Source organism: Ixodes scapularis, unplaced genomic scaffold (assembly GCF_016920785.2).
Source record: "Ixodes scapularis isolate PalLabHiFi unplaced genomic scaffold, ASM1692078v2 PGA_scaffold2__306_contigs__length_199485367, whole genome shotgun sequence".
Taxonomy (NCBI): domain Eukaryota; kingdom Metazoa; phylum Arthropoda; class Arachnida; order Ixodida; family Ixodidae; genus Ixodes; species Ixodes scapularis.
The window spans coordinates 159,822,299-159,841,026 of NW_024609857.1; the positions used below are offsets into that span (position 1 = coordinate 159,822,299).

The following is an 18,728-nucleotide window of genomic DNA, read 5'->3' on the forward strand; positions in this document are numbered from 1 at the left end:
AAGGAGGGTAAAGCAAGATCAGAATATAACACATGTAAGGTAAAGCATGGGATGCAGTTCGTGTCGTGTGTAAAAGGCGTGGTTTACCGCATTCCCTTCTCTTGTGGGCACTGGTATATCGGGCAGACTGGCCGGTGCTTAAACATCAGACTAAGAGAGCACCATAGCTCCTTGAAGGGCACCGCTAATTCGCATCTAGCGATACATTGCAAAGATTGCGGTTGCGAACCACGCTTCGAAAACACCAGTATATTGTTTCAACACCGCGACCAAACATGTCGAGAAATGATAGAAGCCTACCACATCACGAAGAACAATAGTTCGTGTGTGAGCCAACCATCGGTGACTCTAACTCCCAGCGAGATGAAGTTTTTGGATTCAGGGTGACAAAAGCTCCCGAGGAAAGAAAGAAGAAAACCAATCTACGATCGGGGAAAAAAGAAGAAAGGGACATATTTCACGAGGCGCCAAGCAAGCGCGCGAACATTTGACTCCATGTTTTTCATATCATTGTCATTCTTCCTTAGTGTGTAATACAAACCAGTTGATAGTCAGCGCTTTGTCCTGTGTTCTCTTCGTCTCTGTGTCCTCGTCTTAGTCGCGCTGTTTTTCAACATGAACTCTCACCAACTCGCCCAGTTATCTATCCTTATCAGATCCTAACATACAGACAACCAAACCTCGCGAGGTGATTAGCTGATCGGTCTCAGTTGCCATGGCCCATCACCCTTTCTGTCCATTCAATCTAAACCCGTTGCGCCAAGATCGTTATGGAGCATCATAGTACTGAAAGCGTCCTCGCCAATATAAGCGGATTTGGCACTGTGCATCCAATGAACTTTTCAAACATGCTTATCTCCACAGATATCTTAGAAAAGTATTGTTCTTGCTTATTTAAAGACAGGAAAATTATTTTTCAATGCCGCTAAGCATTGACGCCGCCTGTGGTGGTGGCGCAAAGATGTGCGACTGCTTCGCCGGCGTGTGGACAGCAACATCTCGGTATTAATAAAAAGTCTTTGTAAATCAACCTGTCACCGGGAGTTTGGATAGGCTCACCGAAAATGAAGAGGTAAAAAAATGAATTAAAATGGCGACCATACGGGGACTTGGCGATACTTTCGCAGGATCCAGTCACTTTACTCCTGTCCGCTCTCTTCGTTATCTACATCGTTCTCTCGCTCACTTTCTGGTGAGAGATTCATGCTTTTTCCTCCTATTTAAACTGAACAAATGTCGTCCTTCCATATCTAAAATAACAAAAAAATTATTGTAGCACCTTAGTTCGCCACGAGGGGAAATCCAAATCCCTTTTACCTCCGATCCGACACCAGGGACTCGCCAAACAAAGAAAAGAGGAAGAGAGCAATATCGTGGTCCGTTGATCATGCCCCACATGCGGGTCCCTGGATTCACGACGCTTCTACTCCTCTCATTGGTCAATTCAGGACAAGTGACATCGTCCAACCAATTAGAGCCTGCCGGTAGTCGCGGAGCCGTTGTCAAGACTTTATTCCGAAATCTAGGCCTTTGCGCCGCTTTGGAGAGCTTTGACCTCGAGGTCTGCCGAGACCGCAGCAAAAAGATCCGGGACGTGACGTCATCGGGGGGCGCATTTCAGCCAATCGTAGACCAGCCTGGAAGCAACGACTCGCGCAGCGAGGTACAGTGGAGTTTCAACAAGTTCGTGATCAAAGGTATTCCTCCCACCCACCATGCGTCTTTTGGACTTTCGTGTTTACTACGGAGACGTTTATTGAAACGTTGAGCAGGCGACAACCAGTGACGTCGGTAGTGTACGGGAGATGAAGGGATGACGGTAAAGAGGAGGGGCCTTCACTCCTCGCAGCCAACGCTACTTGCCGATGTCGCCAATCAAATAGGGCAAAAACGTCAAAGTCACAATATGTAATCTTGTTACGCGCCTGCTATAATCAGCTTAACCAATCAAGCGCCATGAAAGCACCGTGGCTTTTCGCTTTTAGTATGTGTGTGTCCGTGTTTGTACTACGCCTTGGACTGCCCTCTTACTCATAGTAGAACAAAGTATACGGCGAGCAAGTGCTCCAAAATGCGAAAATACGTCTTTGGCACACTGGAACGCTAGGAAGGGCACACCAATCAAAGGGAAACCTCAATAACGCACAGGGAACACGCGATGACGAAGCAGTTAGGTGTGTGCTATCATTGGGTGAGGTCGGGGTCAAACAAAAGCACGTTGACTCATCTGGAGAGTAAACAAATGCACTAGGTGTGCGAAGAGCAGACGAACTTCCACGCCGTATATAGACGCTTTACACACGCGCCAAATTACAGCAACCATCGATGCCCTTCAGTTGTCTTTCCCAGATGCCAAGCAACTAAAGCGGGCGTTGACGAGCCTTCACAAAGGTCAGTGCTGTGGAGAAAGACACAGCAGAACCTAAAAGGGCAATAACCTGCCCTGCTGTGGTAATGATCAAGTGAAGTAATTGTAATAAAAGATAACAAAAACTGAAGGTCGCTTATGGCGGCACCCATGCACAGCTGCTGCAAAGCGTCTATAGACTTTTATATGTCCGAACCCACTGCACGACGCTGTTGAAATGCCGCTACCCTAGCCCCCACGTGGAATTATTTGCAGAGCCATTCGTCATTTCTGTACTTATCACATTTCTATTTGGCACGGACGTAAACTTTATTTGCATGTAAAAGTGAATTGGCGTCGGTTTGTTTCTGCGATTAGGAATGTTGGGCAGTCCGAAAGCAACATCGTCACCGTCGTCGGGAACCGGAAGGAGACGCACTCCAGCGCTACCAAACACAACGGACGGCATGTTTCATCCGTCTCTGGAAATCGATTTGGACAACGTCACCTACTCCGTGAACGACCCCACACTGCCGTGGCGCATCCTGGAGTACTTCTCGAGCCTGCAGATCGAGGTCTCCTACGTGGCGAACATCGAAAAACGGAAGCTGTACTCGGAGTACCTGTTCAAGAAGATGAACGTCTACCTCTACTCCGTCGGAGGTACCGGAACCACCGTCAAACTCAAGTCGCCGGGAGCGCTGTCCCCACAGTTCTTCGTGGACATGGTGAATCACCTGTCCACCTTCCTCGTCCTCATGATGACCGCCATGCTCTTCTGGTACGTGGGATACCTCGGGTACTGGTGCTTTAGGAGCCAATCAGAACTGGCGAGGACGTCTTGGAGCGACGTCGTCGTCGAATCTTCGCCCCGTCCACGGAGGTCGGCAAGGTTACGGGAGATTGGACGGTTGGGCACATAGTTTTCCTTGCTCCAAACTTGAGGGTTACCAAAAGACTTCTCATAAATGTGCTATTTCTAATTTTGATACGCTGTGCAAAAGATCGCAACCAAACTGAAATGTCTCGACTTGGAAGCGCATGTGATGACCGTTACAGAGAATTAGCGGTTCTACCACTCTTGGAGTGCCTTCTGGGGTGAACAGGGGAAGCACCGCGTGACTGAAATTCTGATACGGACTTTTATTGCGCGACTGGGAGCTCGGTGCGCGCGCTCACCCTCTTGGGCAGGTGCATCGGGCTTGGGACGCGGTGCGTCTCGGGGCCGCAGCAGGCCGGCACTCCACGATGCAGGCAGGGTCGACGAGACCTTTCTGGGAGGGTCAGCGATGTCGGTAAGGAGTCTCAGGGACTCGGGGTTGTCCGGCCTCGTGCCTCGGAGGAAGCACGTCCCTGCTGCAACGACCGCACTTTTCGACATCACAGTGTCGGGCCACTTGACCGCAGCCGCGTCCCTGCTGACGTCTTTGTCAGGGACCTCCCCGCTCGGCGGCCCTCAGGCGGTGTCTGTCACTGTGCCCAACGCGGTTCATAAAGTCACATTTCCGTCGGCGCCTTCCGTGAAGGCTCCGTTGGAACAACAGTCCCAATGCCCGGGACTTCACATCAAGATCACTTGGTAGGGCACACCTGAAGAATTGCCTCACACGAAGGGGCTGTTACAAATTTCTGAGGAAGTGTGAGTAGAGGGGGTCATACAACAAAGCACGGCTCTTACGTCATGCGGCCTAAGAGGTGCAGCTATTCGCGCTGCGCACGCGTAGACGCTTCACTTGGTATGAATTTTGTTTCTGCGGCAAACGCGGAGAAGCAGCGTGTTTGTTTATAGGATTATACCATAGTCTCCGATATACTGACAAATCCTGGCAGATCGCCACGAGAAGCGGCCGCCGAAATGGAAAAGGTGGAGCGGCAGACAACGGTTGAGAGGAGAGCCACGTGACTGGGCGCCCCGCTGAGGCGAGACGCCGAAATGCAGCGTCTCGCCGCAGCCGCGAGACGCTATGGCGAGACGCGAGCACCCAAATGTGTGTTTCGGGTTCTCGCCGCCTCAAAAGCTGTGCGCTGAAGTCCAGCTTCCCCGAGAAATGACTCTTTGACGCTCTGTGCTACGTGGGCCGGCTTGCTCGAAGCAGAGTCTCAGTTGAGACTGCTCAAAGAAAGCGCTGTCAAGGAGCGCTCGAGCTTAAATCGAGTCTCAGATGCTCGCGCGCCCGAGCCTTGGCAGCGGTTTCTTTGAGCAGTCTTAACTGAGACACTACTTCTATACTCTGTTTCACCTTATGATGTACCGCAGGAAAGGCTACAAGCGCGAGCTCCTTGCTTTGGGGCACATCTCGGCGGCACAAGCTCTCGTGCATTAAAGGGGTACTCCGCCGTTTTCTTCATAGTCCCCGATTTGCCTAAAAGCTTGCTAGACACACCAACAAACATCGCTGAACTAGTAACTCAAATATTTGGACAAAATAACGTTTTTTCGTGCAGTTACAGAATTTACAATTTTGGACCTCATCGTGTTTTTCAAAGTGAAAAGCTCTACGGGCAACATTGAAAAAGTGACGTCATGGTTGGGTAGGAGTTCACTCTTTGGGCTGTAGACTTTGTTCACATCTGATTACAAACAGTTTCATGGTGTCAAATGAATGCTTTGGAAGGTCACTCCAGCCCCCGCGCAGCAGCACGATACAAATGCTCGGCATAGTTCATATTTAGACTGCCTGCTCGAACCGCAATCCAGCCCAACCGTGACGTTCAGGGCAATGAAAAGCGCGGGTATATTCGAATCTTCGTTTTGGCGTCGTTTTCATTTGCCGATTTCACAAAAACTATTCTGAATTTCGCGATACTAAATAGCATAACGAAAAGAGTAACGGACGGCGATTTCGAATATATGGTTAGTTGGGGTTGCTCAAAATATCGCCGGAGTTCCCCTGGCAGCAGCCAAGCCTACGAGCTCGCGCATCTAGCCTTCGCTGCGGTACAAGTGAAACCGAGTATAGCAAGCCGGCCCAGATCCTCGCGCTCCATATCTGCAACCGGGTGCACACTATGGCTCCTACGTCGAACTGTCAGGCTTTGTGAGTCTTTTTTTTTTAGTTTGTTTATATCTTTTCAAACAAGGGGGAGCAAGGGAGGCAGAAAAAAAAAAAAAGCTTCCACTTCAGCTTGACGAGGCCTCCACCTCCCTTTACAGTACAGCGCAAAAGAGGACATCTGCAAATGCACATGCAGAACCAAACAAATTCATAATAAGCACTTGCACCATGTTTAACACGATTGAGAAAAGAACACTAGTTACATCAAAAGTGACTTTTCCACATTTTGTTCATCATTTATAAACGATATCACTCTCCATCAAGAGTTCTTTAATATCTGTCTTGAAAATATGAAAGGAACACTGAAAGTTTACCTTTTCTTCAGTTTTGTGTAAAAAGAAGAAAACTTGAAAGTCCAATTGTTGCTTGCCATAATTGGTTCTTCCTTTAGGTCTTTTCGCGATATTTTTTCTCGGTGCATGTTCTGGGCTAACATTCTTCATGATTAGGTATAACTTCTGTTTTTGAATAAGCTTATGTAATTTCGAGTAATATATTTTATTATCCTTTAGCATAGTGTATTTTACAAACAATGGGTCCGTACGCAAGTCTCGCAAGTTACCCTGAAAACTGTCGAGCATGTGAAGTATTCGTTTTTGAAGAACTATTATTTTGTTATAGTTAGTCATAGTTGTGGGCCCCGACAACAATGCACCGTATGATATTTTTGAGTCACATAAAGAATAATATAATTCCTTTTTTAACCATGGAGGTAGTAGTTTATGAATTCTATGTATAAATCCTATCGCTTTAGATAGTTCAGAACAAAGTTTATGTATGTGCGTCGACCAGTTGAAGTCTTCATTGAACTACTCTGCCTAGGATTTTTGTTTAGCTTTGACCTGCTCTAAAGGTATTCCATCAAAATTAATAAATATAGAAGTTTTGTTTCGCTTGTTACTTGGACGAAATATTATGTATTTAGTTTTTTTCAGCATTAAGTTTAATTCGTTACGCTCAAGCCAGTTCTCCAAATATCCAAATATTCGTTGGCCATTATTTGTAAAATATCTTTAAACCGTGCTTTGAAGAAGGCGTTCGTGTCATCTGCTCACAAGATTAGTACTGAGGAATCCTGCATGTTTGCCATATCATTTACATAAATGAGAAATAACAGAGGGCCTAGAATGAATCCCTGCGGCCCTCCGTGTCGTACTTCTAACTTCTCAGAGTCTGATTCATCTAAATGCGCATATTGATATCGATTTTTGAAATAACTTTCAGTTAGTTTTAATGCCACGTCACGTATCCCATAATATTCAAGCTTAATCAGTACGATATTGTGCTGTATTATGTCAAATGCCTTCGTAAAGTCTAAAAACAAACCTAATGTAAAATTTATCTTCAATATTCCTGATAATTTTGTCTTTTATGTAAAGTAGGGCTTGTTCGGTAGATTTTTGCTTTTGAAATCCATATTGAGCCTCATTTATTACATTATAATTATTATACATACAAGAAAAAGCCCCTAATCTTGAACAAATGACATTTTCAAATATTTTGGCAAACATTGGCAGAATGGAAATTGGACGATAGTGGTGCAAACTATTTCTCCCCGCCTTTAAATACTGGTCCGATTCTAGCAGTTTTTAACTCGTTGGAAATATTCCTGTTGGTAGTATTATAATAGTTATGTATGACAGAATGTAACTAAGTGATTGTAAGACACGTTTCACTAGAACCGATTTAAAACCGTCAATACCGGCGGCAACGTTATTCTTTTATGTTTAAATCAGCATTTCAATTTCGATCGGTGTAGTTGGCTTAAACATTATAAAATTCAGCAAAGGCTTTGTTCCGTCAACGACGAAAACGCCCGCGTCATTTTTTTTTTCACATTCATCCACACTGACAAAATGTGCACTAATAATATTTGAAAGACCTTTTCCTTCAAAATTTTTATAATCGATAATAATTTCATCTATACACGCGAAAGAAGATTTCCTATTTGTGATGTCATTCACTGCGTTCCATATCTTTCTCGGCTCGTTTTTTATATTGTTGAACATATTCTGATGATACTCACGTTTTGCTTTTTTTTATATTGGCTGTTAAACCGAATTAGAAGTTGCTGGTCACGTGTTTTGACAAAGTCATGGTACATATTTTTTTTTCATTTATTATTTTATAAAGACTATCCGTTTCCATGGCTTCCTCACTTTCTGCTTTTTATTTTTGGATTGTATAGGGGGGAATGCATTGACATAACATATTTTAAAGATCTTTAATACCCCTGTCAGACGGTGTTCTAAAGATCCTTTTCACTAAGCTCCTTTATAAAATAGGCCAATCAGCTCGCGATGTGGAGTGCGCACGTGCTCTACGGCGTGCGCACGTGCGCTACGGCGTGCGCTGGTTAGCCGATTTTATAAAGGAGCTTAGTGAAAAGGATCTTCAGAACGCCGTCTGAGAGGGGTATATAAGAAATGATTATATGCCATATTAGGATTCGCTTCTTCATAAACGCTGGCAGCACTGTCAATCAAGGCAGAGAAGTGGGAGAGCGTTCATGATTTTATTTTGCGGTAAGAAAAAGTATTTTCTTTGCTTACTCTCTTTTTTGACAAGAAAATTAAAAGGCATATCGGAACGTGGTCATGAATATTACTGGAAAAAACCCAGAACAGAAGGCAGCGTCCTGTATATTTGTTATACACAAGTCGAGTAAAGAGGCACACCCTGAAGAAATCCTGGTGGGTAGTGCTATCGAATTTTTACATCCGAAGGACGTCACAATATCAGACAGTTCTGTGGCGGCAGTATTTTTTTAAAGTTCATGTCAATATTAACGTCACCCATGACAATAAACGGTAGTTGGTAGGTAGCAAGAAAGGTAAGCACGTTTTCGAAAACAAATTTTTAAAAAATCGCCTTTTTCTCCTGTTGGTGGTCTATATATAACAACAATCACTGCCTTTCCTATTCACACAACCAAACATTCAACATAAGAAGTAATAACTGAGAATTCTTTAACAACGTGGTACGAGATGTTTTCCTTAACATAAATCACAACGCCCTCTACTCGCTTTTGCGTTTTAGCAAGGCTCTCACATTTGTGCCCTTCAAAATATGGCGTGTGTTCACTTTCCGTGAGCCATGTTTTTGTGAACGTTATTACGTCAAAACTTACACATAGGGAGTCAAAAAAAAAAGTCAAGATCGTCGGTTTTATTTCTTATACTTTTTATATTGAAATGAATCGCAGAAAACTGCCCTTTCTTTTTATGAAAGTACTTATTAAACATACAACTGTTATAAAGACCGTGCTCATTCAGCCTCTCTAATGTGGGACACGTAAACTTTCTCATGAGTTGAGAAAAAATAAAGTACAAAAAACACGGCTTTCAGTTTAGGCAATTCTTATCTAATTTTTGCGAGATCACCTTCATGCTGATTCGAAAGGTTGATTCGCCTTCTTGTTTTTTTACGTACAAGATTCCTTCTCTGTGCCACACAAACTTGTAACCAAGATACTTGGCCTTCATCCTGACATCGTAGAAGAGTTTCTTGTTTGACGCAGTCATGTTCTCTTGCAGGTACACATTACCTGTACTTGCTTCGCGCCGTAACTTCTGCTTGTTCTGAAGCCACACATTTCGCTCATTTCAGTTAACAAAGCACACAATAACCATCGGCAGTTTCTTTGCTTTATTTGGGACGCGATAAACGGCCTCTACGTTATCTTTTGTCAGCCTTGGCGCTTGGATTTTATCAGCGATCGTGTTTAGTTTATCTCGCAGATGCTCATTTAGTGTTTCAGCGAGTTCATGTACATCGAGATTACTCATTCGTCCAAACTGCTCCAGCCTGTTGAGTTTCTTGTTCTGGGCAATTTCATCAGCCTTTCGCTCTTGCTCCCGTTCGTTTACTTTCTTTTTTTAATTATATGATGTCGCTGCCATGTTCTTTCTTTCTTTCTTTTTAAGCATTTCATAGGTGCTATCTGACATCAACTTTACCAATTTTTCAATGTGCGTCACAGTTTCTTTTATTTCTACCAACTCGTCAACTTGCTGCTTTAGTGGTGCGAGTGCTGTCAACACCCCCATTATTCGAATTAGCTATTGTTGCACGCCCGACGGCTCTTCGAACGACTCCTTATCGTCCTAACAGCTTGCTTTTTAACCCCGGCACGTCTGACATTTCCAGGTTTCATTGATCCCCGGTTTTTTTACACCTCTGAGAGCAATTTCTGTTTCACCCGCACAACTGCCTATGTGATAGCTGACCTGGCACTCGTTAAATGTCAAGACAAGGTCATTATCGTCAATTTCCGTCTTACATTGCAGACACAAATCTTTTTTGGGCATGAGTTCGATTCCTGGGACTTACGCGTCTTCTATTTATTCGTTCAGTTTGTTCTGGTAAAATCGAGAACCTTGTTGCTTGCTCGAGGTCCGAATGTTATAGTCGCCGAACCTTCTACGCCGATTGTCCGAGAAGCCAACGCGTGTACATAAAAGGCTCCGCGTGGCGAGCCGCAGTCAGTCGCGCCCCAGCGTTCGATCCTGGTGTTATACGCTGACCTCGACGCCCGCGACGCTCTGTTGTTATCTTCTGTTCACTTTTGTTTTGGGCACAAGTTCGCCCCATTAAACGTTTCAATTTCCTCAGTTTTTCTTTGTTTCAACTGGTCATTTGTGACAATATCTGCGAAAGATGAGAGCCGAAACGGAACAATCTAACGACGAGCAGACGACGAAAGTGCGGGAAATCCGACAAGAGGCACGATCGCGAGGTCCACTGCTGTCACGTGACGCCCCCAAAACGGAAGCCAGTGTGGCCTCCACGGGTTGGGACACTGATCTCATTGTAAATTGCTGGATCGGGCTTCCCCGCTTGTTCGCTGCAGCGCGAGTGAAGCCACCGGACGGCAACCTTGCTGGGATAAGGTTTGTGGTTTTGCTAGCCTTTTGCTGCGGTTTTCCAGCGCGCTCTAGACACGTTTTCTACTCGTCCGTCGTCACTCGCCGAAAAAGTTTTTTAAGACTCAGTGCACCGTTGAGACTTGCCGTTGTGAACACGTAGAACATTTTACGAAAGCGCAGTACCGCAGGAAAATGGCACAACTCCTCGAAAGCAAGTTTCGCCGGTCTGGCGGCGTGTTCAAAGCTTCCTTGGCACGCCGAACTGCCGTGTCTCTGTGCCTTCGCACGCATGGATACCGACCAAGAATCGACGCTGTGTGAATGTGTTTTGCGAGTGCAATGTGCGTGAAGCCGTATGTGCCTCTGGATCAGCGTCTTACTTTACTCTGACGACTGTACTTGCGGCACTCGCGGTCCAGAAACGAGCTTATTCCAGCGTCCAGTAGCGACGGAAGAGGAGAGCAAGGTACGTCGTTTTTTCGTCCTCAGACGATTTACAGAATACTGCGCAAAACAGCTCCTCATCACTGATCAGTGCTGGCTCATTATCAACCTACTTAATTGCACATGACGTTTGAGCGGGGCTCACCTAATTGTGATTGGTCAACAGATTGCACACGCCGCGCTTCAAAGATTTTCATTCTCGTCGTCTTGCACTTTTGCCTTCGGAAACCCTTCTTGCTCCACAGCTTTGCTCTATTCGTGCTCCGATGTGATCTATTAGAGTAGATTTGGAACATAGCCATGGTTAATAGTACATAAGAACACGTACAAATCCCCCCTCCCCTCCCCCCCCCCCCCCTTCATTGACAGCAACTCACCGGAACAGCTGGACGACGAGAACTCCATAGCCGATATATATATATATATATATATATATATGATCTAAAGGCATCTACGCGCGACACACGTTCAGAACTTTGGTGCGGCGTCGATTCTTGATCGGTATTCAAGTGTGCGAAGGCACAAAGATGCAGCACTCGGTGTGCCAAGGAAGCTTTGATCCCACCGCGAGACCAGCGACATTTGCTTTCGACGAGTTGTACCTTTAGATACATACGGCTTCACGCATATTGCGCTCGCAAAACAGATTCACACGGCGTCCATTCTTGGTCGGTATTTAAGCGTGCGAAGGCACAGAAACACCGCACTTCGGCGTGCCAAGGAAGCGTTGAACACGCCACCAGACCGGCGAAACTTGCTTTCGACGAGTTGTATTATAGCACGCTGGAAAACCGCAGCAAAACGCTGGCAAAACCGGGTCCATATCACAAGAGCGAATGACATTTTAGCGAACGGCGACATTTGAGCGAATGGTCGTTTTAGCGAATAACGGGGGCGCGCGTTAACCCATCCGTCGCGCTGCGCTTTACGCCGCTTCGCGGCGACAGTCTGCGGCAACTCATTACAAAAATATGAACTCACTTGGCCCACCCGAAAACGCCGCTTCGCGGCGTCCAACTTTTCGCTAAAGTGTCGTTCGATGAAACGTGGGCGTTCGCTAAAACGTCATTCGATCAAGTGAGTGCCTCCCGGCAAAACCGCAAATTGTATCCCAGCAAGGTTGCGTCCGGTGGCTTCACTTGCGGGAGCAGGAAGCGCGATCCAGCGATTGTCATTGAGATCAGTGGGTTGGGACGCCTGATTATGGTGGCTAGAAGGACTTGGTGTCCGGAGCGCCGCTGGAGGCGCGGGCCGTTTGAGGAAGACGAGGTAGGTGGCGCTGTGCAACGTAGGGACGCCTCAGCGCATCGTTGCGCGTTTCGTTTTCAGTCGGACCGTATCTAGGGCTGTATCTCGAATTGTTTTGCTGATGTTCATTCAGAATTCCCGACTGTTAGGCACACCAATCTAGCGGTCACAGAATTAGCCTCTTTCAAGCGGTTCCACGCAAGGGTGACTACCGCTCGGTCGATACTCGAGGCGCAACCTTTTCTGGCGTTCTCTCGCGCGTGCAGCCTTGATCGGTGTTCGAAGCGCATGCATTGCCAGCAAAAGTCCAGCAGTATTGTTTTGTGCGCTGCTGGGTGTAAATCGAAATTATAATTTATCGCCTGCACTCTCTCACTGCTTACAATTATATTTATATTTTACATGCTTGGAATAGCCAGATCCGCCCACAGGAGTTTCACTACATGTACTGTACACGACTTAATTTTCGCGAGGACCTAATTTCCGCAAAAAATAGGTCCCGCGAACAATTCCGGTAAAATGCAAACATATTGGAATCTATACTGAGATCCCACAGTGTCGCGAAAACAACCCGCAAATTATTCCAGAACTTCAACTTCGAGCCCGTGTAAAATAACTCGTTGACATTAGACATTTATGGTAGCGGTGTCGTCGGCCGATTTACTGCCACTAAAAAATGGGGGGGGGGGGGGGGGGGGGGGGGTTGTGATCTAGACTAATAAGGGGTGAATCTGGAACACCCCAGCGAACGAATGAGGATCGGCACATTCTTTCGAAGCTATCGTGGTGGTTCCATACTAGATGCCAGACTATGATGTTTACGGCACATTGAAAGAAAAAAATGTTTCGTTCGTTTTCCAAAACGGCCATGTTATTTGATAAAATAAATCATAATAAACGGTAAGAAAAACACAGCGCAAGAAAGCAACAGAATTGGTACTTTATTCACCTACCTGAGATTATTGCTTTATGAAAAAATGTACAGAAGTTATTCCAACACGTTTCTCTGCAAATAAAAGCGTTCCAAAAATCGCAGTAATATTTCACACGATATACTTAGACTAATGTTCAATAATGATACGAATAGATAACAGCTTGTACAGAAAAATTGAGCAGCTATATCTACACTCCACACTTCTGCTCACCTGCAGCAGTGTGTTCGTTCAAAGGAGGCACATTCCAATCAACTGCCCTACGTCCACACTCTTATATCTACGAAGAGATATAATTGCGCATCATCCAGTATTGCACCCACAGGTGTAAAAAGCAAGCTTGCATAAGTCAAACCGCAGCCTACTGGAGCCGTCCCTGCTTCGACAGGTTCGCCTTTGCACTTTTCTCTTTTTTTTTCTGATTAACTCCTTTCACATAGAAGTGAAGCCTCGTCACGATGTAGAACTTAATAACTGTCCGTGTTAAATCATGCTTGTGGGTTTCACATCCCACTGAAGGGTAGCCTGAGTTCACGCAGCTGAGCACATCACGAATGCTCTCAGAGTGAAGCTTACTGGTGTTGAAACAATTCATGAAAGCCTTCTCCAGGTGGTCAATCAGCATAAACATCCTTTCGGACACAAACAGCAGCCCTCCACGACTAACTGCTTTAGTAAATTCTGCATTCTCGGTTGTTGTTGTTGCATCAGTCAAACAGAAAGCCTTACAATCGCCACATTTCAGGCGCAAAACGCATCTGCGTGCTGCATATCCACAAAAATAGTACAGCAGCCGTGAGTCACTCTGCCTCGCAAAGCAGGCTGTATGGTCCGAGCTGAGGGTTTGGTCAACTTCATCTATGCGTCCCTCATCGAGCAGGTCATCCAGTGCATTTCCACGACTGACATTGTCAGACGGACCAAGCAGGGAGCTGAGCACACCCTCACTGACCGTTCCTCCTGGTGGAGACCTAGCAAGATTATAGAAGCTAAGACAGTTTACAGTTAAAAGAAACTGTGTTGGCGTTGGATGGTCGTTTGCTCCATTCGACTGTGGAATGATACCGAAAAGACGCTCTATACAATCCTGGCTAAGGCGTGCGGTCATGAGGAAATCATAATCCAGGTGTCCAAGGTACGCCAGGATGCCCTCGGTGCTCTCCAACGTAACCCGCAGCCCCTCAGCAGTTGCCTTGCTTATGAAGCCTCCGTCTTTAGCTTTTTCCTCCCAGTCGGCCAGGAAGCTCAGAAAGTCGTCAATGAATGTGGCCTCTGGTGTCTGCAGTCTGGAACACGCAAGCAACAAAAGCAAGCTTTTTAGAGGTACAGAATTCAAATACAAATAGAATAAAAAATGAGCACAATAACATTATTGAAATATCATTTCATCAATGTTATTTTAGCTGTACACATCGCAACACTGTTAGCGCGAACACGAAATCGGCGCATTTTTGCATTTTACTTCTAAATAGTATTAGCGAGCATGAAATTTGATCGTTTACATTATAGAACTAAATGAGCTCCCTCCGTAGCAATAATAACTTGGATGACATCCCTTGGTTTCGAAGAGAAAACCTGGAAAAACCGGCGATCGCTTGTTCGCGCTAACAGTTGTCGCGCTCTGTACAATATCTTCCTTAAAACACTAAACAGAATACAGCACATAATCAGGCTATGGATGAGTGGCATTCTGCTCACCTCAATGCATCGTCTGGGTATCGAGAGGTCATGATTTGTATCAGTTTGTTGATTAAGCAAACAAACTTTACAGTAGCACTGTAGCTGCCACAGTTCTGCTCGACCGTCTTGTAATGTAGATCAAGGCCGCGCAGCACTTCATCGCTGAACAGCCTGAAGGCAAGGTTGACCCGCATTTTTTCAAAAGCATTGGGGTACAGCGTTGAATGAGTGACACGTGGCATCACCCTGACTGGCAAAACATGCGAGTCCGCTCTGTACGCAGCAGCAATGGGTTCCTTGCACACCTGTTAGAGCAGCCAATATTATAATTGATCATTCCACAAAAATTTGTCTTGCATGCGACTGAGAAAAAAAAAGAAATCAATGTCGAGACAACATGCAACAGCATCAGTGCTACACGTACCCTGCCATAGGGGGTGTTGAAGCCCGTTTTCAGAAACATATTCCGCAGGCATTTGAGGAGATGTGGAAAATCCGATACAAAATAGAGGCGTCTTTGGGGATCAACAGGATGGAGAGCACTGCATGTTATTTGGCTGTATGTTGCCTGAAAAATAGAAAACGATAGAATTGAGCTATTATTTTACATTTGGAGAATATTAATCTAGTTTGGTACTTAGAGGGCATTTTGAATAGCTACTAGAGTTAAATATACTAAAGATTGATAAAAATGAAGAAAAAAGATATAACATTCGTGAATCATTTACTTTATTGTTTATTGGACCTACAAACCGCTCATGATCTTGATGGTGGCAAACATTAAACATCTTAAACAGAAAAAAAGCCTTAGGCACTACATAAATTTTCAAAGAAAAAAAGCAAGCGGATAATAAGATACTAGCAGATGACGTCTGACAAACAAGTCCCAGTCAGGCACATGACAAGGGCAAAACAGCATTTGTAGATGGGAACCAACCTTGATACCAAAGCATCTCCACATGCTGCTGTTCCATGAGGCACCGTCGCAGCAGATGTAATCAATCCAAAGCCCAGCCTGCTCGCACAAGATGACGGCATTGACAATCATTTTTGCTAACAGGTTGCCCTTGACGTTTCCTTGTGACGCAAACACACCTTTCATGGAATAAAAGTGAGAGTTATGTAACATAAATTAAGTATTTTTGTTATATTATCCAGTCACCTACGAAATGTCAGTGTGCGAAACAGAAACAAAGCCCATTTGGCTATGGGGTCAAACAATGTTGATGAAATGTTTTTTTTTTTTTTTTTTTCAGCAGAAATGTATTTTTTAACATGTCTGTCTATTTTGGCCGTAAAAAAATATGTTTCCTACGAGGTCGGTGCCTCTTTCAGTAGTATGACTGCCAATACTGTTAGTCTATGCTATTGGGGAGGAGGACAGACTGTGACGCCCCAAGCGGTTAACTTTACAACTACACGGATGGGAACAACAAATACAATGACTCAGCGCTCAGCCGACATAACCGAACGCAACATCAGTGTTCGGCTGGAGTTCGTGTTTTCTGGTGAGGGGGAGGAGGGTCTCTCTTGTTTCCACTATGGCCTGCACGAACAATGCAGCATGCACGGTCCCAGCTCAGCACAAAAGCCGAATGGTTCAAGCTCGCATTCTCTGAGGATAGATCCGGCACTTAACGTCGCTTCCTCGACTGTTAGTATTTTTTACATTAAACTGTGCCCTGCGCTCTGTTGTAAAAGATGACATGGACATTCCCATGAGGCCTCGACATGTGCACAGGCCTTGTGTTGAGTAAACACCGAGCGTGGGGAAAACAAACGGGTCAGAGCGCCCCTTATAGTTCGATCTCCTGCCCAATTGTGCCTTACCCACAATTTGAGTCCCCTTCTCGGCAAATGGCTGGAATAGTATCACCATGCCATGGTCAGCTGGGGTAGTGCTTGTATCATTTGCAGAAAATTGTCCAAGGTCAACAAAACCCTCAAGTGTTCCACAAGCCTGCACGGAGATATTTTCAGAGAGCTTCATCTCATCTACCGCAAGGCCTCCGTGGCACAGGAATTCGCCCTTTTCAGGCGTCTTTTCTTTGAGGGCCTTGAAAGTGTTCGGGTTAAACCCAAATCCACTTTTATAGTCCTTGACATATTTTTGTAAAGTTGATGGCGATGGGAGTTGCAGGATCTTGTTTCTACGTAGGTGCCTGTACAGGCGTGCACTTTTCATCCTGGAATGAAGTATGCAAGCCTATTAAAACAAGGTATGAAAAATAGGTATCTTCATTATAGGACAAAAATAGTGGTGGCCGGGACCACGAAAAAAGCTGTCATACGAAGCTCAGATCTGGTCGAGATTGGTCGTCATGCCTTTGTACATCCCCATAAAATGCCATCCGATAAAGCTTTCTGGTACTGTCCGTGACACAATGAACTTAAACCACTATAATGCAGTTTGTAACACAGTATTTATACAATGCAAACGTGCCAACTCTGATCCACACATTTTATATTGCTTCCTGTTTCCAACCATTTTTACATGCCAAGGCAGTGAGGGCATGTAAGGTTGGAGAAGACCCATAAGCCTTCTACCTGTAATTTAAGAGCTTTAATGACAGTTCAAGTATGTAACATATCTATTACCTCATGATAATGCATTCCAAGATCCACTCTTGAGCATAGATCATTCCCTTCGTTGATTTTCGTTGAGCGGCCTTAAGGCAGTGTCTCATACACATCTGCTGCTTGCGGGGAAGACCTTTGATCTGAAAGTATTAGGTATGTTTGCTTTTAATTAACAGAGGCACTAAATAATAATATTGCCCACTGTGTCCGCTACTTCAAATAAGGTGATGACATACAGCAGCAAACACATGAGGTGGAGAGGAGCAGACGTCCTTTAAAATGTGCACTAAAAGTGCAGCCACACAGATGTTCAACTATGAAACACAGGAACAGGGATTAGAGCGTGTTTGTGGGGATGGGATTCAATACCCAGGTTCATGGTGCCTGCACAGGGATAAAGAAGAGTGATACTCACCTTTTCCTCAAGAATCGTATCCTCTATGCTCGCAGCCTTCTTCAGTAGACCCTCATCCCTACGTTGCAATGAATGGACTGTGTTGCTCCTACGCTTCAGTCGCTTCTGTAGTATTTTTGCAGCCTGGGTAGAATGCTTTGTCCGCTTTTTTGCTTTACTTTTCCGTGTGAGTAGCAGTTTCCTGACATACCTGCAGTGTAGGCATGACAATCCTGAAAAGATACCGAGGATAAATTAGGAACTACTGTTCGTGCATTGTAAACACCAGCCCATATGATAAATACAAGCTTTACTGTCAGCTTTAGAGTGTGGACGGTGCGTCCATCGCGGTTCTCGGTCAAGGAACAAGTGCCCGAGCTCTCACTAGCACGCGATTGTCACGAGGCTCGCGGCATCGGCTGCTTAGTCCACCTGCCGGTGGCGCCGGTACATAACACCTCTTCCCCCTCAGATGTAGCTCCCATAGCGTTCTGGAGGGTGCCTATTTCTTGGAGGTTGCTCCCTTCTTCCGCTTCCGGCGTCTGTCGTATGTTCCGGCGTTGTCTCGGAATTATCTTGAAATGACGATCTCTCGGTAGGGTGATCGTGTTGAGAGTCCGAAACAGGAGCAGGAACAGACCACTCAGCCGATGGAGTCGATGTCGTAAATCGACGCCTTATTTGATCCACGTGGCGGCGGGTTGATCCAGTTGCTGTCTCTACCAGCCAGGAGCGAATTCCAAGTCTTTTGGTCAACTTTCCTTGGATCCACTTGGGGGTTCCTTTGAAGTTTAGGACATAGACTGCCTGTCCCTCTTGAAATACCCTGGAAGGCGGTGTCTTTTCCATATCTCGTTCCTTGTGACTACTTTCTCGACGAGGAAGGAGTCTACTGATGTTAGTAGCAAGCTCCCTGTTGAACATTAAAAATGCTGGTGTTTTTCCTGTCGAGCTGCAAACTGAGTTGTGTTGTTTGTACAGGAATCTAGCAATTCTCAGTGAGAGCGATCCCGTTTTCTCTCTTGACAAACTTTGCTTAAGTTCGTAAACCATGCGCTCGGCTTGGCCATTTGTCGCTGGATGGTACGGAGCGCTGGTCACAAACTTCACGCCATTCTTTTCATAAAAGTCTGTTATCTCCTTCGATACGAAGACGCTTCCGTTGTCGGAAACAATCTT

The 18,728-nt window shown here is 45.4% G+C and overlaps 1 protein-coding gene across 1 annotated transcript; it reads left to right on the forward strand.

The window, feature by feature from the left end:
• Nucleotides 1-2,727: 2,727 nt before the first annotated feature.
• On the forward strand, nt 2,728-3,270 carry LOC121047537. The gene has a single exon (XM_040502850.1). The coding sequence runs from the start codon at nt 2,728-2,730 to the stop codon at nt 3,268-3,270; it is 543 nt and encodes a 180-aa protein (XP_040358784.1).
• Nucleotides 3,271-18,728: the final 15,458 nt, after the last annotated feature.